The sequence below is a fragment of the Onychostruthus taczanowskii genome, unplaced genomic scaffold (genome assembly GCF_017590055.1).
Source record: "Onychostruthus taczanowskii isolate IOZ18803 unplaced genomic scaffold, ASM1759005v1 scaffold6, whole genome shotgun sequence".
Lineage (NCBI taxonomy): Eukaryota > Metazoa > Chordata > Aves > Passeriformes > Passeridae > Onychostruthus > Onychostruthus taczanowskii.
Window position 1 is genome coordinate 10,665,667 of NW_024503679.1, and position 21,951 is coordinate 10,687,617.

At 46.2% G+C, this 21,951-nt stretch overlaps 1 protein-coding gene across 3 annotated transcripts; it reads right to left on the bottom strand.

Annotated features, from left to right (window-relative positions):
• Positions 1-813: 813 nt before the first annotated feature.
• On the bottom strand, positions 814-20,252 carry MINAR1 (membrane integral NOTCH2 associated receptor 1). 3 transcript variants are annotated; one of them, XM_041418870.1, is made up of 4 exons: positions 20,085-20,244; positions 11,188-13,543; positions 9,496-9,750; positions 814-937 (listed from the first exon to the last, which is right to left on the bottom strand). In XM_041418870.1, the coding sequence occupies exons 2-4, from the start codon at positions 13,495-13,497 to the stop codon at positions 860-862; spliced, it is 2,643 nt and encodes an 880-aa protein (XP_041274804.1). In that variant the 5' UTR covers positions 13,498-13,543; positions 20,085-20,244; the 3' UTR covers positions 814-859. The 3 variants fall into 3 exon arrangements, with proteins under 3 accessions (XP_041274804.1, XP_041274803.1, XP_041274802.1); XM_041418869.1 differs by lacking the exon at positions 814-937 and adding an exon at positions 2,481-6,047 and having other exon boundaries at positions 20,085-20,252; XM_041418868.1 differs by lacking the exon at positions 814-937 and adding an exon at positions 2,481-6,047 and having other exon boundaries at positions 19,914-20,244.
• Between the last annotated feature and the right edge of the window lie 1,699 nt (positions 20,253-21,951).

The following is a 21,951-nucleotide window of genomic DNA, read 5'->3' on the forward strand; positions in this document are numbered from 1 at the left end:
CCCACAAAGCCCAATGTGAAAGCAAATGGGACTTGTTTTGTAGCCCTGCCATTTCCAGGGCTGACTCATGATATTTTGGGGGTGATGAGAAGAGGGGACAGGTCACATTCCCTTAGTGCTGTCAGCCTCTCCAGTGGGACAAGGAGATCACAGACCCCAGGATTTTTTTCTTTAGCTGAGTCCAAAGCATGAATGTTTGGCAGAAATTTCCCTCTTTTTACTGAGGAAGTCTGGTTAACTTTGAGAAAAGGCAAGATCTGAGCCTTCACTGTACGTCCAGAGACCTGCTTAGTGCCTCAGAGGAATATCCCAGATTCCACAGGTCTAGGGTGCAGGAGGGCAGGGAGGAGCAGGACTGGGGATGGATAACTGCTGCAATGATGCTTTTAATTTCTAAAAGCCTCCAGCCTCAGCAGCAACCATGTCTCCAGACACCCACCATTTCCTCAACCCTGCACTGTGCTGTGCCTTGTAGAAAACTTCCCTGATCCAGAAAGTGCTTTAGACATCTCCCCCCCCAGGACCAGTAGTGCCTTGTGGTGCCATGCACAGTCCAAGCACAGCTGCTTTCCTGTGCTGGGCTCATCCAAGGCCACGATCTGGTCTCCCTTGAAAATCTCAGTCTGCTGCTGCTGGGAAACTGTGGATGTAATGTTGCTTCTGGAAGAACTTCATGCCCCTCCTGCACACAGTTTGTACTGTATTGAAGAACATAAATAAAACCATAGGCAACTTACTCATGGGAGGAGTTTGGCTGCTGACAGCCCACTTCTTCCTTGTTTGAAGATTTTGTTCCAGTATCTAAGTGAATGCTGTAGATTCAGATAACAGCGTACAAGATACCAAGTTATCCAATGTCTCAGAAGTCATCCCAAGTAGCCAAGTTTGCTGGAGAACCACTAGCAGAGCAGCACTTTACAAGATAGAGTGTCCTTTCCTGAAAAGACAGCAAGGAAAAAATGAAATTTAAAAAATTACTTCATCTCCACAATTAGTTCCCCAGGTGCTTGGCTTTTCCCAAAGTGCACACCACACAACTGACCTTTCTTTCAGTAGGAGTGCACTGCTATGGACAGGGCACTGCCTGCTTTCCCTTCTTCTGTTTGCAGATGCAATTGGATGGAGACACAGGAGCTCCTCAAAAGGAAATGTATGGCCCTGAGATCCAATATTCTGCTTGTGATTTGTTTGTGCAATAGCCAGAGCCATTCACCAGAGCCTGATCTGAAATCAAGGATTTATTCAACCAGGACAATCGATCACTGTGATACATTCAAAGCAGCACTGAGCTCGTGGGGCTGGGCCTTGGTTGCCAATACAACATTGTGTGTAGGAGTTTCCTTCTACCTGGAGACTCAGTGACTCCATCCAGCAGACAGAAACCTGGCAGCTGCTCCATCTTCCAGCACAGCGATGACCCAGATGAGATCTATATATCCAATATACACAGCTTCATGGCTGAGGAATGCTGTGCCAGAGTGCTTAGGATTTTTTGGCATGAGCCTGGTTCCACTTAGCATTTTTATGAATGTTCCTGCTCCTGAACTCATGCTGTAATGTAAAAATCAAAAGGGTACTCCTATTGGTAAGCTTCTGGACTTGATGGGTACAAAAGAAAAACCTGAAATTGATGCAAACCCATGATAAACCAGTGGTGCAAATGAATGCACAACTATCTCCAAAAGTGAAACCAACACCAAATTGTGACTGACAATCCCTCCACGAGGACCTGTGGTGCTTGCAGCCTGACTCACAACACGTGAGCAGCCAAGGTTGGAGCTGCTGGTCTGGCCCTGCAGAGAGCACTCAGCATTCCCCATCCCAACCAAAACTACTAAAGCAACAGCAGAGGGAAGGAAACCTGGATCTCACATCACTGTGTTTTCGTGTCATTGCCCACTGTTGATGTGTCCTCTTCCACAGCTGCCCTCTGTAACCTCTGACAGTGGTAGGTTCAGCTCTACCTGTGTTTCGACACCTGGAATTTTAAGACAACCTGATTTTGCAATTAACAACTCGCAAACAGCAAATTAAACTCATACAGGAACCCTAAGTAAACTGGCTGCCTGTTCACAGGTGATTATAAACACTTATCTGCAGTACAGACATAAAAGGGCCAGAGGTTGCATAAACATGTAAGTTAAAGAGGTACCAAAATATTACTCATGACCTCGTTAAAACAGTTGATATGGCAAAACTCAGGCATGAAATAACCTATAAAATGAAATATGATTAGTGTCAAGAGCTAATCTTCCAGAAGCCCAAACAATGTGATGCAAAGGAGCTTTTAAAAGAAACCAAACAAACTCATTTTTCATTATCTTCTGCCATCTTATTATTTCACAATTTAGAAATCCATTAGCAATTCTGCCAAGAACTAGATAGGCTGCTTAGTTATCTAACACTGAGACACTCACATCCCATGGCTATCTTGATGTCCCTGGGGAAAAAAAAAACAGGAAAAGCAATGGAGTAATAAATTATTATAACTGTTTCATTAAAACTTAGGACACTGTAATTTTCAAGTTTATTTGGTGTTATATTTAAATGAACCAAAAGGCAACATTGTACAGTAACATTATAAAATAAAATTATTACATAGTACATTAACCAAAGCCCCATTTAAAAAAAAAATCCTAAAAAGTCATTTGGGGACATATCCTACTCTTGCTCTTCTGCACACATGATTTATTAAGCTCATTTAAAGCAGCACTCTTATTTTTAGGAAAAGCAAAATGGAATTTGCCCCCAAAGTGGAGTATCTTTTCTTATAGTTTTTGCAGTTTCATTTTATCATGTGTAATATATCAAGTTTATAAGGCATAAATACGAAAAACAGTTCAATATGCTCATCATAATTTTAATTAAGTAGTACAATCTAGGACACTTTTTCAATCACACCAAGGATTACAATGTACCTATAGCTTTAATTTTTATTTTTTTTTATACAAAAGTCTATCATATGGTATACAGTGTATTCTAGTTGGTAACTGGTTCACAAGGTGGATCACAATATTCTTGCAGGTTAATATGTCAGGATTTCACCTAGTTTGGGCACTCTGTGCAGGCTTCCTCCTTCCCTGGCTGCTCTCCTCCAGCAGCAGCACCCCAACGCTCCATCTCCTTGCCTGTTTTCAGAAGGGCTCCGTGCCAGATGCAAATCCCACTGGGAATGGCTCGGGATGCACATCCCAGGGGGCTGCTTGTGCAAAGTAAGGAGGGGCAAAAGCACCTCAATAAATTAGGAGGCAGCATGGATGTTTGGGATGTTGAGTGCTTGGGTTGGGCCAGCCTCACATCACCCACAGCTCCATCACCTACAAAGCCTTCCCAGGATTTCAGGCATCTCTGATGCAAAGGCTCATCTGGTGCCAGCTGGATGAGTTGCACAGATAAACCCTGTGATCATTAACACCTCCCACACCCATCTCCTGCCTCCCCTTAGGCTGATATTTTCTAAAATCAGATTACTGAGATGCCCTGGTGAAAGCACTGCTGATTTGGGGCTGGGGGCAGCAGGGCCAGACCATTCATGGTATGCAGAGGGGCTGGAGAGGGCAGGGGGTCTGTCCCCACTCCCCCTGCCCCTCCAAGGGTCTGTCACTGCTGCTGTGGGCAGCTGGGGGACTGACACTGTGCCCCCACAGGACCACACTGCTCCCCAAGCAGCCAAGGAGGGGTGTCAGAGGGTTCCTGACATCACCTGAAACCAGGAATAGCTTTTTCTACATAGACAATCAACCTAAATTGTGCATGAGGCAAACTGCGGAGCAGTGTCCTCCAGAGTGTTTTTCCCATGTCTAATATTAGATATCTTGCTGGCAGCTCTGAATTGTCCCCAGAGGTTTCTCTACCTGCCTATATTTACTACGCATGGATCCTGAGCTCCCGTGCTCAGGTGCTCTGAATCACACCATAACCAAAGGCAGCCTAAAATAGACAGTGTCAATTGCTCCCTCCCTGCTGTGACTCCATCCTGCAGCATCTGGGAGGAAAGAGAAATTATCTTAGTATTATGAATGGGCCAAAGTCACAGAATTTGGGTCAGGATTCAGGCCAGGCAGACACAGGTTTTGTCTGTGGGCCTATTCTTGTTCTCTATTTGCGGATGGGACATCCAACCCTGTGCTTACACTTATTTTTCTGATAGATTAACAGTCTCAGGAATCACCTATCCCTAAATAAAGCACAGCACGTGAGCAGCACACAAACAGCTCTCCAACTGCAGGAAAGAACTGACACACGTGTAAAGTCACAACAAAGCCTTCACCTCCCACACACCCTTCCCTCAATACTTTTTTTAAACCAGTCAGAAACAAACAGTGAGTGCAGCACATCCCAGAGAGCCAGAGGAAGGAGCATCCATAGCTGCTGTGTCATTGTGTAGGGAGGTTGATTCTGAAGAAACCAAAATTACCCTACATAAAGAACATTCACTAAAAGAATCTCCTTCCCCCCCTGGAGGACCAGCAAGATCACATTATTTCCTGAAAATCCTTTTTTTTTTTTTTTTTTCTATACTTGACAGAAAAGTAATACTGTCTGGGTTTTTTGCTTTCACTAACCATGACAGGCAATTTCTGTCCCAGCTTGAGAATTCCATCAAACCTGCTATTTGCATTTGGGATAAAGCATCAAATGGACATTTCCCATGGGATACAGACTGCTTGCTGTCCAATAGATTCATCTTTCTTAAGTACATTAGCAAAAGGGAAGCAAAAGATGTCCCTGTGCTGAATGCATTGCACCAGCAGCAAGTTTCTACCAGTGCTGAGAAACTGTGCCCTTAATTTAAGTGCTGAGTAACCACCAGCCCTGCTGCTTGAGGAGCACTTGGAACTGTATAGAAGGCTTGCAGGAAAAGGACTTCCATTAGTATCCATTATGCTGTGATTTATGTTATGGGCTTAAAATAGCAAAAAAATTAAACAGTTTTATTTAACCTAGAGTCTAAAAAAAGGCACAAAGACTTTGTGGGAAAAAAAAAAATTGCAACTGTTCAGATTACATTTCCAAGAACTTTAACAGAGTGTTGCTTTGATTTGCCAGCTTTGCTTGCTGGCAGAAGTGAAATTGAGACAATTTCACTGTCTGCAGAGGTAAAGAATACCCTTTTGGCAAGGCAAGTTTTCCAGCTCTATGCAAATGTTATTCAACAGAAGTAACTAAACCTCCTGTGATTGCTTTAAAACATAATCTTTTTGGTCTGCAGCACATTGCACTTAACTAAGTACTCAGTGATGATAGAGTGGGTCTTAGGGCAAGACCAAATACAAAGAGCCCTTTTTAATCTGAACGTAAGAATGAACTCTGTTCACAGCTACACAGTCTGCTTTCAAACAAATGATCATGAAGCACACAAATACTATAAAATAAATACAATACATTCAGAGTTTTCAACACTGTAGAGAGCTGTTAAGACTTCCCTAGCTCCTCAATGTAATGCATATAGAACATTCCCTTCTATACAGTGCTACCTCCATGTACCCACACCTCCTCTAAATGCAACATAGCTCAGACAACTTTCCTCTCTTGCCTGGATTCTCATCAGTCTCTGATTCTGTAAAACATTATATCATTTCTTTAGGAAAAAAAATATTGCACTTCTAAAAATGCATAAAAATCGAACCGAGTTCCCATTAACTCCACCACACAGTCTGTTATTTAAAATAGGACTTTTCCAAAACTGTATCTCTAGTTCTTCTGCGTTCTGCCTCCCTTCTCCACCGGGATATCCTCAGAAGATCGTCCCTTAGCGAGCTCCTTACGGTTTTGCCAGCAGCCATTTGACACACAGCGTGAGCTATCCGAGACACCGGTGGCTGGGAGTCACAGGTGTGTGCCCAGGCTCAGGATTTCATGGTGCAGATGGGAACCACGATGACCAGGATAACCGTGCAAGCGGCCGCTGCGATCAGGGCAGCGATCTTGCAAACCTTTGCCCTCCTGAACTCGGCTTCTTTCCGTTTCAGCAAGGAATCGTAGCCAGGAGTATAAATGTCTTCCATCCAGTACTCTAAGTTGTTTGGGTTTAAAGATTCTTGAGTCTAAAAATTGAAAGGAAATGGTTGTTAATTGTCTGGAGTCTGCCATTAATAAAAAAAGTGAACAAAGCAGATGTATCCAACCGCACCTGGATCTGCTGTCAGGATAAGTGGGTTATTGCCACTTCTCACACCCCTTCATCTCCTGGTCCCAATTCCACAAAGCTGATGGAAGTGGTAAAAAAATACTGCAAAAAATAGACTCCTGCAACAGTAAGATTCTGCTCCAAAATCCCTCACGTACCTCTGATTTACCGGAAACTTCGTCATCTCGGATGGCATTTAAATAAGATCTCTTTAATCTGCTCGACAGCAGAGGTGTCAGCAAGTGCTGGCCTGTTACTGCTAATAATTTTTAAATTATTAAAGCTCAGCTGATGGGAAAGGTTCTTAATATATGCTCCTCATGCATTACATTTCATAAAACTAACCCTAATTTTGTCACCATGGCTTGCTTGCAGGGCATGATAACCCAGCCCCATCCAGCATCCAGCCCTGCTGCAGGGGCAGTTTACAGACCCCTCCTCTGGAATGACATTGCCTGGGGACACAGGCAACCTGCAGAACTTCATCACTATTTTCATCTGAATTGTTTATTTTTTATGCCTTACAGCTTTTAGTTCCTAAGTATTTATGAGCTCTTAAAGCTTTCCATTTCAACCTTGCTTGTTTTTTCCCCCTTTAACCTCTGCGTTAGAGGAAAATAAGGGGAAAACTGGGGAAACCCAAACACTACGCATTATATTGAACTTATCAGCAGAAAGGAATAAAGCAAAAAGAACATTTTGAAAAATTACAGTATTTCTCCAAAGCTGTCTCCTTTATCTGAGGCTCCAAAAGCCCATTTCTTTTAAAAAAATGAAAGAGATTCCATATAAAAATATTACGGTGAGAATACCCTAACACACACCATTTCTGTGCTTGTAACAGTCCTGATCCAAAGCTTGTTGGACTCTGCAAAGAAACTCCAGCTGACTTGAGAAGGATTTGACTAATCCTTTAGCCTTTAATTGACTAATTCAGATTTTGTGGCCATGAGCTACTGGCTGAAACTTTGCTTTTCCTGATACCCGCATTTGTTTTATGTAAAGAACTACTAAAAGAAGTAGTTCTATAGCTATCTCAGAAATAAACAATGAAAATTGAGCAATGATTTTATGACCATTTTATGGACACCTCTATGATAGTGTTAGGATGCTGAAACAGAGGCCATCAGCCACATCTGTGATTGTATCTTTAGGGCTTTGAATGACCTGTTTCAGCCTTGTGAAAAAAGGCAGCAATCTCATCTCTAAAGGCTTCAGAAAATAGCCTGATACTGTTTCATTCCAGTGGATCATCATACACAAAGCAAAGCAATGAATCTCACACAGAGCCCACACCTGGGACAAGCTTTGGGCCTGACTAGTTTTGCAATTTCTTTTTTTTGGAGGAAAACCCAGCAGACTTGTCAGGCTCCAGGAGAAATTTTAAGTAAACAAAGGTAGAAAAACCCCAAAGACAGGCATAGTATGCTTCAAGGAAATTGCAGTTTTGGACCTGTCTGCCTTGGCATTGACCTTTTAACCACTTCAGAAGGAAGATGCATTATTAAAAAGGCCCATTACTGTTAATCAGCTTCCTTTCCCATTTCATTGCCAGACGTAGGAATGTTCATTAAGGCATAATGTATTTACTTTCAGTTCTAATAAACTTAATCACTGGGAAAAAAGCCCCCACTCATCAGTCTGTGTCTATTTTTTAAGTTCATCAGTAAGCTCCATTACAAAGTCTAGACATGGGCTTTGTGGGATAGATGCAATTCTGACAATCTTTTTGGAGGGAGAGAATCAAACCAGTAAACTTCTATCACCTTTATCCTAAAGATAAATGATGGCAATAAGCCGATTTCTCTGGTTTGCTCACAGTCATGCAGAGCTGCTTACAGAGAACAAAACAGCCCAACGAGGAGCAGATGGAGAACACTTCTCCCAGAGGGGCTTTGCTTCCAAATATCACCTCCCTTATTGCCTCACCCAGCAGGTAAGTGATGCTTTGTGACTGCCTGCGGCAGAGGAACTTCTTCCAGCCCATTCCTCCTCTAGCATACAGCCTGCAATGCCAGGGTTAGGAATTTAGTAAGCCCTCTAAAGCTTTTAAGACCCAAAAAGCAGCAGGGAGCTGAGGCAAGATGCAGCCTGCTCCCTGTGCTGCTTGGTTTCTCTCTGAGTGCACATTAGTGACAGCAAGGAGCAGGGGCTGGTGAGGACAGGGAAGATTGCATGTGCCAAGCAGGGAGGTGAATTTGTTGTGCACAAATTCCTGCACAAACACTCATGGGAGTTGCACTACAGCACTGTGTGGGTGATGGTTTCAAATCCAAATCAGCCAGCTCAGGGTCCTGAGGCACAGCATCCTGATGCTTTCCTAGGGATTAGTCTGATGGGTTTGGAGCTGGCTTAGGTACCTCAGCACCGAGCCACTGAGGGTTGGCATGGAGCAGCAAAGTCTCAGACTCTTCCCGAGCAGACAAGCTGTGGAGACAAGCAGAATCCCTCCTGGAGCACAGCTGTACCCCACAGACTGCTGCCCACAGACCCCAAAATGCCTGAGGTCAGCACCAGACCTCCCCACTGGTCCTACATTCTACTGTCAAAGTGCATATAAAGGATACACAGTTATTTGCACATCAGCGTGCATTTCATTGTGTGACATTTTTTGGGTTTTGAGACCAAGAAATGCAACATTTCTTTGGTCTTCAACTCATTTTAGATGTCATTCTTCAGGTCTCCTCTTTAAACCTCTGCTCAGATATTTTCCTTCCTAAAATATGTGTTGTGTTTATCAGACTACACAGGGTATCCAATGTGGGTGCTCATTTTATGTCAGGTTTGTGATTTTATGTCGGGAAAATGTTAATGCAAAATTTGAATGTGTCTCCTCTGCTTGTTGCACAAGAGCCTGCACACTTACAAGCTGAACCAAAATGCAAACTAGACACAGCATTGGTTGCCTGGCTGGTTTCCAACAGCCACTTCAAAGCTTCCACAGTGACGTGTTTCAAAACCAGGTGTGGTATTGAACATCTTCTACAAGTATTTGATGTCTCGTGTTCCTAGTAAAATGGAAGAAAACCCCAACCTTAACACTGCAATTCCCTGTGAATAATTCAGAGACGGAGGAAAAGGCAGCAGCCCCAGCTCCTGCACCACTCTGCCTTGCTGCAGTTAGGCTTAGAAGACATCTCTCCATTGCAGAATAAGCTGGGAGCATCAACCTGTCAAGGATCACCATTCAGCAATGAAACATTCACATTCTTCATTGTCCCTGGCCAGGATGGATAGGGATCAGCAAGATTAGAGGCTCAACAATCCACAGCTCTTTCCTGAGCTATCCAAATCCCTTCTTAAATGCATATTCTGGCAACATCCATTTGCAATCAAGCCACTCAAATTAAACAAATGAGACTCACTTGTAGATCCAAGGCTGCAATCTTGCCTTTATCCCCCGAATTCCTCGTGTACTCCTCTATGGTCCATGATGGCTGGGCACGTTTCACTTCAGCCAGCTCTGTCAACCTCATGTCTGTGTAGAGAGGGTTGCTTTTCATGTGTGACTTGAGTGATGCAGGGTAGGGATGAGGACTAAACACTTGTTCAATCAAGAAAGCATCTTTTGGTTGTTTAGACAGTCTATGTGGCTGTGGGATTTCATATTGCCTGTCTGCCTGCAATAGGGTTTAAAAGAATTTGAGAGAAAAAACAAGACTATGAGGGAGTTAAACACAAAAGACAGAAATATTCCTTTCAGAAGCACCATATAATAAAAAATAGACCAGCTAGGATAAAGTTTTTGGAGGGCCTTCATCCATTTGCCCACCTTCTTCTCACAAACAAACCAAAGAGGTATTGAGGTATTTCACAGACACAACTCCAACATGAACAAAATGCTGACAGAGCAGAAGAAATTTAGGGTTTGTGCTGTTCAGAGATCAAAAAATATTCTGAAAATGGCCCTGACATCCAGAGAAGCCCAGCTGATCTGCAAAAGCTGAGAGACACAAGCAGGCTTCCAGGTTTCCGTTTCCAGATCAAATCCTAATGTGAAGTATTCTTCAGGGATGCCCCCAGCCTGACACTGCAGCATCCATGGCACCATCCAGTGTCAGCCACAGGCCACTGAAGGAGTCTGGGAGGACTCTCAAAATCAGCATGTCATCCTGAGCAAAGCAATGTGCACAAATGCCAAGGTTTGGGCTGACTGAGGACAGCCTTCCTCCCCCTCTGCAGTCTAGCAATAACCCATGCTTTGTGGTTTCCTGTTCAACCAAACACACTTCTTTCCACCAAACCTCTTCCTCTCTGTTCTCAACCCTTCTCTGCCCTCACACCCCACTGCAGAAGGCACAGCATGCCTGTTGTGTGGTCACAACTGACCAGGGGCTGCAGGACCCCCTCCCCAAACAGGAACAAGCACCCACCTCGTGCACTTCACAGAGCAGCACCCAGAGCCCCAAGGACATCCCTGGGGTCAGCGAAGGGGGCACAGGGAAGCTGCTGGGAGGATGGGCAGAGTTTTTCTGCCCAGCCAAACCAAGAGCACAGCTATGCTGCAGCTCCACAACAGGAGGCTTAGGACTCATTTAAATGACCATGAAAGTCAGATAGAGAGAACATAACTACAATGAGCATCTCACAGCACACATACAAGGTTTTTTTCCTTGAGGGGTTTGAATCCATGAATCTATTTTATAGAAATACATACTTCTCTGATAAAAGCCATCACAATTCAATTTCAAAATATCCCTTCTAAAACAATCACTAGACAATTTCAATTTTCCCCACACCCTTTTCACTAAGGTAATTGCCAGGCCTCCTTATATTGCTGCAGATGATGGAGAATACCATTACCTTCCCAAGATGTCACCCACATTACCACCCTTTCTTTGCAAAAAAGCAAAGCTTTTGAGAAGCAGCTTGGCCATTTTGCAGCCGCCAAGCAAGAACCTACAGGTACAAAACCACTCAATTATGATAACAATAAAGGCAGGCATAACATGGCAGGGCAAAGCATTGTCATACCCCGAGGCTTGTGATGACTATGGAAAGCATTCATAACCACATTATTTTTAAGCATTTATTGTGTGAGTTAAAGTTGAAATTACCTCTTTAGATTTCCTGTGCCAGTCCTTATTTTCTCCTCCATCTCTCTCTTTCACCTCCTCCTCTGTAATGCCAACTTGGTTGGTGTAAGTAATAGCTCTCCAGTCTCGGGGAGAGTTTGAAATACTTGCTATTTTGGATTCGGTTGCACTGTTTTCTTCTGTTAGTGATCTTGATGATCTCCTAGTAAACAAACTTTTTTTTAAGGCTTTTACTCGAAGACTCTCACTATTACTTCCACTGGCATCTGAACAGCACCATTCTGGATTATTCTCCAGTTTGCCTCCATGAGGAGTGTTGTGGCACTGAAATATCTGCGGGGAGTTGCTCTCATCTGACGCGGCATCGCTTGTCAAAGAGTTGAGATCTATTTGTACACTGACCTTCTCTGGCTGCTGGATTTTTTGATCCAGCTTGCTTAGTTTTCCCAGGACTTGAGAGATTTCTTCTCGGACACCTGAAAGAGATTCCAGTTTCTTCTCTATTTCACCAATCCTCAAGACTAATTTGCAGACACTGGTTTTCAGTTCATCATCTGTGTTACTGACATCTGTCCTGACCACTTTATCCAGTTTGTTACAGGCACTCCCATTGGAGATCTTAGTCAAATTGTGCTCAGGTGAGCTCTCACAGTCTGATTTATGCACCTGAGACAAGGAACCAGTGCTGTTGTAGCATGAGGACTGCATCACTCCCGTGGATCCGCTGATGCTCATGTCATCCAAGAACCGGAAAATGTCACTGATGTCATCACTCACGATTTCAGAGTCGTCATCCGACTGCTTCAGAGAGTGCCGCTCGCCGTACTTGGCTTGGCCTGCTGCACACAAATCCTTGCATTTCTTGTGCTCCAGAACCTGCTGCTCCGTTTGCGTCCCAACACTCATGGTCCTGTCAATGCTTAAGATCTGGACAGAAGTACAGTTAATGCTTTTATCCTTAAACTTTTTGACTGGCTCGTGTTTCTCCACATCCAGAATGGAAGGAATTTCCTTAGGTTTATGCCCGTTGGGTTTCACAGCATAGCTTGCCTGCATAATTGGTTGCTGATCTTTTGCATTTAGGTAGGACTGATGCCTGTCAACTGAAGGAAAGTTTGGAGATGGGTTGCTCGAATTCTGGTATCGTGGTTTCTCTTCAGACTGCTTCCTATTAAAAAATGAACGCTCAAAGTCAGGGACTTCCTCAGTATTTAAACTCCAGCTTTTAGCTGGCCAGGCAGTTTGCTTGGTTGGCTTTCCAGTCCATTTTTTGGTTTCCTGTGGGCCAAGAACAGTAGTTGGGCCAAAATATGTTGAAGCTTGAAGATCATCTAAACTTTCATGCTTCACTCGCCTTTTGTCCGGTATAGGAGAATAAATTGGATTCAAGTACTGGCTGCTGTATGGCATTTCAAAGCTGTGGTTAAAGAAAGTCTGCTTAGAGCTTTCTTTCCTGTTCTGAGGCTCTCTGTGTCCATCTTCTGGTGTTTTGTTGGATGGTATTAAGTTGGGAGATATTGTAATCAGATTATGAAAATCTTCTTTGAATATATTTCTTTTCTGGACACACGACTGCATCATGAACGGCTCATCATTTGAAATGAAAGTTTCTTTTATGCCTGCACTTATAGGCAAGGAATCCTGGTCTGAAATAGATTCATTTTCAATGTTCATGGGGAAGTACGTACTCTGCATCTCACAGGGTGGGGACGTGGCGATGGAGTAGGACGCCAGGGCCTGCAGCCTGTCCAGAGAGGCAGCCCGGCCCTTCATGTCCTTATTAACGCCAAGCAAGAAGTTGGGTTCTGATGAGGGGACAAACTGCTGGCAGTCTTTGCAGTCCATCTTTCTGCATTTCGAAGACCTTCTGACAGGAAAGCCCCGGCTGAAGTCCTGGTCGTTGAGCTCACAGTTGGGCATGCAGTCAGGCACACAGTCTGCCATATTGCAGATCTCTGTGTCAGACCTGCAGGACTCGAAGGACTCCTTCTTCTTCACTTTGTGCCTTGCAACTGGAAGCTTCTCCTTGGCCACTCCCCCGTTCATTTGTATGAGGTTGAATATTGTTACTATATCTGCTGCAACCATGATTTTCTTTGATTGCTGATTGTTTACAGTGCATCTCATTTTGTCTTTGAACAAAGTCGCCGGGAAATTAGGATCCAGGCAAGCAGTATAAAACAGCACGCTTCTGAGCTTGGCCAACTGGGATAAATCAAACCTTGCACACAGGGACTTGCAGAGATCCTGGTAAGAAACAGTATTCTGTTTTGTGTCCAGCTCCTCCAATATCTTCACCAGGAAGAGTGAGGATTCCTGGTTGGACTCCATGGCTTAAGCGTATTTTCCCGTTTAGCCTGGAAACCACGTTCCACTTCTACAGCAACACAAAAAAGATTGTAAGTCACCCACAGGTAATACCCAGGGCCTTGCAACTCAGCCAGAGGTGGGGCCTGACTCCCTAACCATGCCATCCAGGGCTTGCTTTTATAACCCATCCTCATGCTCTGAACTTCAGGCTGCAATCCTAGCATCCAATAAATCAATACTTAAATGGAATCGGGGTTTTATCCAAGAAGGCTCCTTTATGCCAATGTCTACTAAAGCAACCAAGTAAATAAACAGAAGAAGCTTTGGAGAGGCTGAACTAATGGCAGATACACAAGAGCCTGCACAGAATTTCAGCACAGAATTTCTTACCAACTTATGAGAGGTTCAAAGCACGGTTTGAGCATCAAATTGTCTGCAATAATTCCAGTCCTAGCCTAACCAGGGCTGATCTACTGTACCATGACATGTTTTCATATCTGAATGCAAATGGCTCTGAAGAAGATTTTCTGTCAATGAACTTCTGATATGTTTTTAGAAGTTATCTGAGAACATAATTGCCATCTTGCTTACTTTAAACCATTATTTTCTCCTCTGCTCTGAATTATTTCCTTTGGATACCTTGACATATTTTTTCCTAGAAATACCTTTCCTTAAGTATAAAATTCAGGAATGGAAAATTTGCCAGGTCCCACGTGAAAAGTCTGTGTGGGCCCCATTTCAGCTCTAAAGTCCAAAATTTAGCAAAAAACAGGAGGAGTTAAAAAAAAAAATCTCACTGAACCTTGAAACCAATCCAGCAGATGCTAGAAGGCTGGCTGCCAATCAGGATGGATTTGAAGACAGAGAAATATCAAGGACAGAGAACATCCTCTTCAGTGATGTGCTCCCAGTGAAGTCTAGGAGTGCATTTCCATTCACCATCCCGAAATGACAGGGCAGAGGTGAAGAGCAAAAGCTTCACATTCATGTGGATAACAGGAATAGCTCGAACAAACACTAGCAAACATCTTGGAGAGAATATAAACCCCTGCACTTTCAGAATTGAAAACAACCTTCAGCTATTATGGATTAGGAAAGGATGGTGACAATTTTTCATCCATCTATTGTGAATATCCTTGTCGGCGTCTCTGCTGTTGGCTACTAGGAAAGACAGAGCACAGGCTGATGCAGTCTGCCAACTGCTATGGTTGGGCACTCTGTCTTTGTTATTCTTACTGATAGGAATGACAAAAATATTCTCAGTTTCCAAAAAAAAGTATGTTATCTTCCCCCATTCACTGCCACCCTCAGATGACCCCTGGAACTGGCCTCTCCTCCATCAAGTGCAGAATATCCACCCAAATGGCAAAGCACTGAAGTTAACATTGCAAGGTTTATTATTACTCATTCTAAAAGGCACCTTCTGGTCAAAAACCTCAGGACTCCTGAGCACCACTCCAGAATCCAGGGCTCCTGTTTCATCTCCTGCCCTGACATTACACATCAGTGATTGTTATCAGTGTCAGAAGCCAGAGTACTTCAGTTTTCATAACAAATAGTTACCCAAAGGAATACAGAACAAGTGTCCATATGAACTCGGTTGTTTATTTAAATGACATCTTTCTACTGTGTGTGATCAGGAGCTGAGCAGCAGCAACATGAATGTATTTCTGTGATTATAAACACAACTCTCAGAAAGCAATGGCTACAGGGATTTTCCAACACCTCTCCTGCATGTTTGCTTTTAAAGCTCCTGTATTATGCATAGCAGCACAACTCTTCTGCCAGCTGACAAAGGAGAAAAAATGTTTTACTGTTCTGTGCTCAGCTCCAAGAAGTAATGCAAAAGGCTGGAGGAGGGTGCTTGTATCCTTTTTCTCTCAGCAGTGTGTGCTTGGAGGCACAGCCTCTTTCACAGCCTGCCTTTGTATTTCTCTGTCATGTCACCATTAATGATGCTCCCATGCTAGGTCCAAACTCTGTTAGTTACCACCAAGGCTACCAAGTTCTCACAGAATAAACTTCATGTGTGGAGCTCAGAGACATTCCCAGCTGACAGGGGACTGGCATTTCAAGTCAATTTTCTGCACGTTATAAATCTGCCACTTGGGACAGGAGTGAAAATATGTCTTTTTGTCACCTCCAGGCTGAATACCAGCAAAAGCAACTATCTCCTCCTATTTGTAAATTCACAGCTTCTTGCCAACCCCTCACCTGGATATACATTTTCACAGCCTGATCACACCCTGCACTGGCCTGCCAGCAGCCTGCCTTCTCCCCACTCACAGTCCTGCTAAAACACCCAAGTAGCCAGTTTGCACTAATGTATTTTTGAAAAGTGCCAACCCATTTTGTTCCCCACCTTTCTGTCTTTATTCCCTCATCCCAGTGCGGATATCCTATGTACAGCTTCTTGAAATTTTTTGCTTTACACCAAGTCATTCTTTGCGTCATCAGAGGTTTTAACTTCAATTCAGGTTTCTAAACCTATGAATCTGGTAAAACTCAGCTGCAGCCTGATTTGCAAGGCTGCTGAGTGATGACAAGCCCAGTAAGTTGAGTGGAGGCCCTGCTGCATACCCCCAGTCTCTCGTACTTAGCACCAACAAGGACCCTTGTTTTGGAGACCCCAATCCATACACAAGCAGTAAGGCAGAAGCACTGAAGCACAGACCCAAAGCAGAGAGCTCAGCTAGGCTGGGTTAGCTCAGTCCCACCCCTGTGCTCCCAGACCCAAGCCTGGCAGGTGACAGTCAGCTATAAAGCAGTGAGAGGTCAGGGATGTGACAGAGGCTTTGAGACAAGGGGGACCAGCAGACAGCTGAACCTGCTCAGGTGGGAATTCAGCCAGTTCATTCAACTGAGATTCAGCTATGGGAGGTGGAAGCTGAAAAGGCAGGTAGAAAACTCAGATATAGGCCTTGAGGAAAAGAAAGCGAGCTAGGAGCTCGAATAATTTCTTCTTCACCCCTTGGCTGTTCACAAACAGCTTTTTGGTGTGAGAGAATTTTAGGTGTGAAAGATATCTCTGGGCTTCAGCCTGAGCGTGGAAATTGGTGCTCCCTTGTGCCAGAGCATCAGAAACATTGCTGCTAGTGGAGCATCAGCAGACTGGGGCTATGGAGAACAGGAGGTACTACCCCTAAGCATAATATATAAGAGCCTTGGAATCTTGTTTCTTGGTTCAGGGATGTAAAAACCTGGTGCCAGAATTTTTAGTGGCACATTAAGCTCCTCTGCCTCTTGTCAAGCCTCCTAACAGCCTGCGACAAAGACAGGTGCTTCTTGGCAGGCCATCCCAGGAGCTGCCACATCCCGGGTGCCAAGCACTTGGCCGTGCACCATCTCAGCCATTATGTCCACGTTCATTCAGCATCTCTCAAAGCAGGACTAGAATAGAGCTAGATGTGGCACATAAATGCAGAGCTCTGAAATAAGCTCAGGAAGGCCTTTTAAAGAGGGTACAGGGTCACGAATCAGTCAAAAGCAGCAAAGCAAATGGAAGCACCCACAGCAAGAGCAGCAGCACAGGGTCTCCTCAGATGGCCTCAATTCCACCAAGGTCTTTGTGCCTTACCCTCACACTGCCACCAGCCACACACACCCTCCAAACCCCCCTCAAACTGACTTTGGTCTCCAGACACATGGAGCTCCCTAGACAAAAGGATGGGATCTGGCTTATTTATCTTCACCAAGGCCATCTCTGACCAAAGGAGCCACTTAACATTTCATCCTTAATGATTTTGTTATATTAACATTGGAAGGGTCGCTTTGACTCAGCTCCCTGAGATTTGACATTTGCTGCTCTAATAGCACAATTATATCCCAGCATGGGCTTGCAGAGCATCAGATTGCACAGCCAGTCGATGGGGGCTGGCTCTCCTTGCACGCAGATGAGCTCCACACTTACCACAAATCGATGTCTTCTTGCCCTGCACCAGGAGCAATGAACTGAGCTCTCATCTTACCACTAACCCACTGTCTCAGCCTCTGGAGGAGAAGTCCAAGAATATTACAATTGCAAGCTCCATCCCCAGAGGAGCTCTCTGCTGCACAAAGGGAATATACTGTTCTATTTTCTGGTGTCTTTAGGAACCAAGCCTCCATGAAACCTCTCCCCTGTGGTTCTCCAGACCAGGGGAATCTGCAGACTCTTTCATGCATCTTGCTTCCTTTCAGGAAAGCCAGAATGCGCTTCCCATCCTCACCACCTTCCAAATCAGAAGTGGGGTAGGGGTGCTCCCCTCATCTCCTGGCTACCCTATAAATTTGCCATCCACAGAAATTCACGGAATTAGTACTGCTTCCCAGTTGCCCTGGCTGCTTTCCTGTGACTCCTTCAGCCCAAACCCTCCCCTGCCAAAGGGTCTAAGGGCAGCACACATCGGGGCAGATAAACCCCAGCACAGGATTCAAGAGAACAGTCCCACCACTCGACTTCCCTGAGCAGCTGCAGGGTGGCAAGGTGCCCTGCACGAGTCTGAATCATGGCCACTGGCATACAGACCACGTTATCTCCCTCTCTTACTTCCTCCTTCATTTCCTTCCCTGCTCTTTGTGCCACTGACATTTGCTCTCCCCATTTCCCAATCTCCACAGCAGGTGCAGCTAACACACAGATGTGACTGCTGGAGTCGTCGTTTCCCCTCTCCCTTTGATTTGCCAGCCAAGAGGGAAACAGCATCCTCGTTTTGTTCCCCCCACGGTGACTAACGGGCCACCCCGGAACGCCACTACGGCAACGCAACAGCACAGTGAGCCTTGCATAAATCCCCTCAGAAAGAGCCAGCTACTTCAGCCCAGCAGAACATTAATACAGAGCCAGTGATATGCTGTTTTACTATTAACTTCAGCTCATAAATCATTCAGCCTGCCTTCCCAACACCAGATACTATAAAACAAGGCAGGCAATGCTTGCCTCACAGGAAATGTAACCCACCGAGACGGAATTCAGTTTTTGTTTTCTCCCTCACTCATAAATCCATTTCTCTGTCAAAATATTAAGAAATTTCTGATGAAGGAATAGAGACCTCGAGCCCCATCTGGCTTCCAATGCACACAGACACGGGAGCTGGCACTCAGGGAAACAATGCCCATTTCCACACACCTTACTCCTCCTCCTCCCTCCAGCCTTCTGCTGCTCATTAAAAAGAAAACTAAAACACACACTTTGGAGCCCTGCCCGTGCAATGGCAACTGCTCTTCTCCACCTTTCATTGAAGAGAAAAGTCCTCCTGACCAGTCTGACACAGGCTGTCTCCTCCGGACTCTCCTCGGCTGCGCAGGAGCAGGGTGGGCTCAGTCCCTGGGGCAGGCGGAGGTGGGCGCTGGCTCCCTGCTGTGGTTTTTATTCTCTCCTTCAGAGCCGAAGGGAAGGATCACCTGCATGCCGGGAGCTCACGGTGCCTGAGCACCCGCTCTGGCCAGCGGCTCGCTGCTGCTGTGCACGGGGAGGATGCACACCCTGCACCCTCCCGGGCATCCCGCTGCCAGCCTCCTCCGAGGGTCACCGGGGGTCGCTGGGAACAGCACGGGAAGAAGCTGCTGTTTCCTGGCTCTTATCTTGCGTGAATGAGCCCTGGAAAACCGCGCTTTACAAACCTAGCTCCTTCCCAGAGGCAGGCTCTGCTGTAAAAGGACTCTGCACAACATTTCAGCTTCCCCAACAACCCAGAATTCAGCAGTTTTTAAAGGGTCTGAGTGCCTAAATTAATAGGGAACTTGTGGATAAAAGCAGCGGACCCTCACAGCTGTGCAAGAGCTCAAGTCGAACAGGGTTTGCCATTGATTTTTCTTGCACGGTAACATTAGGCTGATTATTTGCATGGTTCAGTTATGCAATCCAGGTTAAGGTATTTCTACGATCTGGGAAAGTACAAACAATCATTCTAAAACTGTGAAATAAATTACTTTAATTATTACTGCATCATATACTCTTGGTTATTCTTTGCCAACTCTTGGCCCATTCAGACACACACAAATACTGTCCTCCCAATATGTTATTAGAGCACATCCAAGCCACATTTTTACCGGAATTTTTTTATAAGGATACACCATTAAAAATACTGACAGACAAACACAAAAAAGTCTAATTGAATTAAATGCGAGCAATTTATCCCATCTGTGGGCAACCTGGATTTTTGCACAGCAAGTCCATAACAATCTCACAGCCACCCTGCTCCTTGCCCTGGTGGGTCCAGTTTCCCTGGTCCCCATCCCTTCAGACTCCGTTTGAGGGTTGGGGTCCCTGGGGCTCAGCCCAAGGGTCACCCACTTGCTCCTCTCGGGCAGATCCGGATGTGCGGGACTAAAGCGGAGCTGCCGAAGTCCCAGACGGAGTTTCACGATTTCGGAGCACCCCGTTTCCTAGAGAGCTTAACCAAGAGGCAGGACCCCGGGGCACCGGCGGGGACCACAGGGGCTGCGGGGTCTCTTACCTGCGCTTACTCCTCCTCCTCCCAGCCCGGCGGGGGGAGCCGGTGCTGAGCGGCTCCCCGGCACCCCCGGGTGCTCAGGGCATCCCTGGGGCTGGGGAGCATGGGGGGCTTGTCCTCGGCGCCCCTTTCCCCAGCGCACCGCCCCGCGCCCCTCCCGCACCTGGGGCTCACCTGCGGGCTCCGCCTGCCGCTGGCGCGGGGAGCGCGGCCGTCAGGGCTGCCCCTGCCGCTGCAGCAGCCGCTTCCCGGCCAGGAGGAGGAGGAGGAGGAGGAGGAGGAAGAGCCCGAGCCTGAAGCCCCAGCAGGATGCCATAGCGCCGGGCTGCGCTGACAAAGGCGGCAGCAGGTTGGCATGGGAGGAGGGAGAGAGGGGAGGAGAGAGGAAAGAGAAGGAGGGGAGACGGGAGGGTGGGAGGGGGCTGCACAGGCCGAGCTTCTCCGCGCCGCCCCCGGTCCCGCTGCCCTGGCCGGCCCCGGGCGCTGCCGCAGCGGCTCCGCAGGGACGGGGCGCGGAGAGAGGCGAGGGGCCGAGACTCCGCTTCCCTAAACCATTATATCCCTATTTGTATTATTAGGGTGAGTCCCGGCGCTCCTCGGGGCGGGGAAGAGCGCTGGCTCCGGCCGCAGCGCTGTCCGGGCAGGGGACAGCGCCCGGCGCAGAGGCGGGCAGGAAAGGGGGTGCCCAGCGGGAAAGGGGACATGGACAGCCCCTCTTCCCAGCGGGGACATGCACAGCAGCACTCGGAGGAGGAGCGGCTGATGGAGCTGGGGCTGTTCAGCTGCCAGCTGAACAGCCCCATGGAAAGGCGAGGCAAGGGTGACTTTATCGCTCTTTACAACTCCCTGAAAGCAGCTGCTAGCCAGGTTGGGGTCAGTCTCTTCTCGCAGGTAACAGGCGATAGGGCAAGAGGAAACGGCCCCAGGTTGCACCAGGGGAGGCTGGATGCTGGATGAGGTTGGATGCTAGGAAATACTTCTTCACTGAGAAGTGAAAGCTGGAACAGACTGCCCCGGGAAGTGGTGGAGTCACCATCCCTGGAGGTGTCACCCTCACTGGAGGCACTTGTAGACATGTAGATGTGGCACTTAGGAACACGGTTTTGAGGTGGACTTGCCTATAAGTGAGTTAACACTTGGACTCGATGATCCTAGAGGTCTTTCCTCACCTAAACAATTCTGTGATTCTGTGACAGCATCCAGTGCCCACCCTGCATGCCCATCACCCCCAGGTCACAAATGCCACCAATGCACATCCCTGCAGTGCACAGCTGCCCTCAGGCAGGTGGTCCTCGCAGGGATGGGGTCTGGCAGTGCAGGAAGGGGCTGCACGGTGCGGGAGTCCCCACCCCAGGTGTGCTGTGGCACAGGTGCAGTGCCCACGACACGCACGCTCTCGGTCTGGGCGGGCGAGCTCTGACCTCAGTCACAGCACTGCCTCTTCCCCTGCTGCTGGCTGGCTCGCCACAGAAATACTGCAGAGAGTTTTTAATAGAGGTGTTGCTGGGTGAAATAAAGCAGTAAGATGTCAAAGGCTCGACTTCTTCTCTCACTTGCGCTGTTTGGGGAGTGGACTATGGGCTTTCCTTTCTCAGATGAACTGATTTGAAGGGTTGTATGCACAAGCACACCACAGCCCTCAGACCCCTATGGACAAACTGGCCTAAAACTATGTGGTTTACTTATTCTGACAACATTGGGAATAGAGCTCTCTGCTTTCCTGAGAGAAACAAGGAGTCAGGAGGGGTTTTTTTTTTAAAACCCACTGATGTGCAAGTACTTCCACTGACTTTGAAGAATAATGTGTGTGATTCAGTGTATACATAATATCTGTAAAGACACTTAATGCACACAGCAGCTAATACAAGAGGAGAGGGTAAACATACATCCTTGGAAATGGAAGAAAAACATGTTTATACTACATTATTCTTACCACTGCTTAACAGCATCAAAAGGGGGAGTGTCCTTGGGCCCCATTTTCCATGCTTTTGTCAGATTTTTTTGATTTTTTTTTTTTTTTTTTTTTTTTTTTTTTTTTTTT

What these genes read in the sequence shown, in the direction of transcription:
- MINAR1 (XM_041418869.1), bottom strand. Translation starts at nt 13,497, where the DNA reads ATGGAGTCCAACCAGGAATCCTCACTCTTCCTGGTGAAGATATTGGAG. An exon ending in GGCACAGGAAATCTAAAGAG is followed by an intron (nt 9,751 to 11,187) that starts GTAATTTCAACT and finishes ACCCTATTGCAG; the next exon opens with GCAGACAGGCAATATGAAAT. An exon ending in TTGCAGCCTTGGATCTACAA is followed by an intron (nt 6,048 to 9,495) that starts GTGAGTCTCATT and finishes TTCAATTTTTAG; the next exon opens with ACTCAAGAATCTTTAAACCC.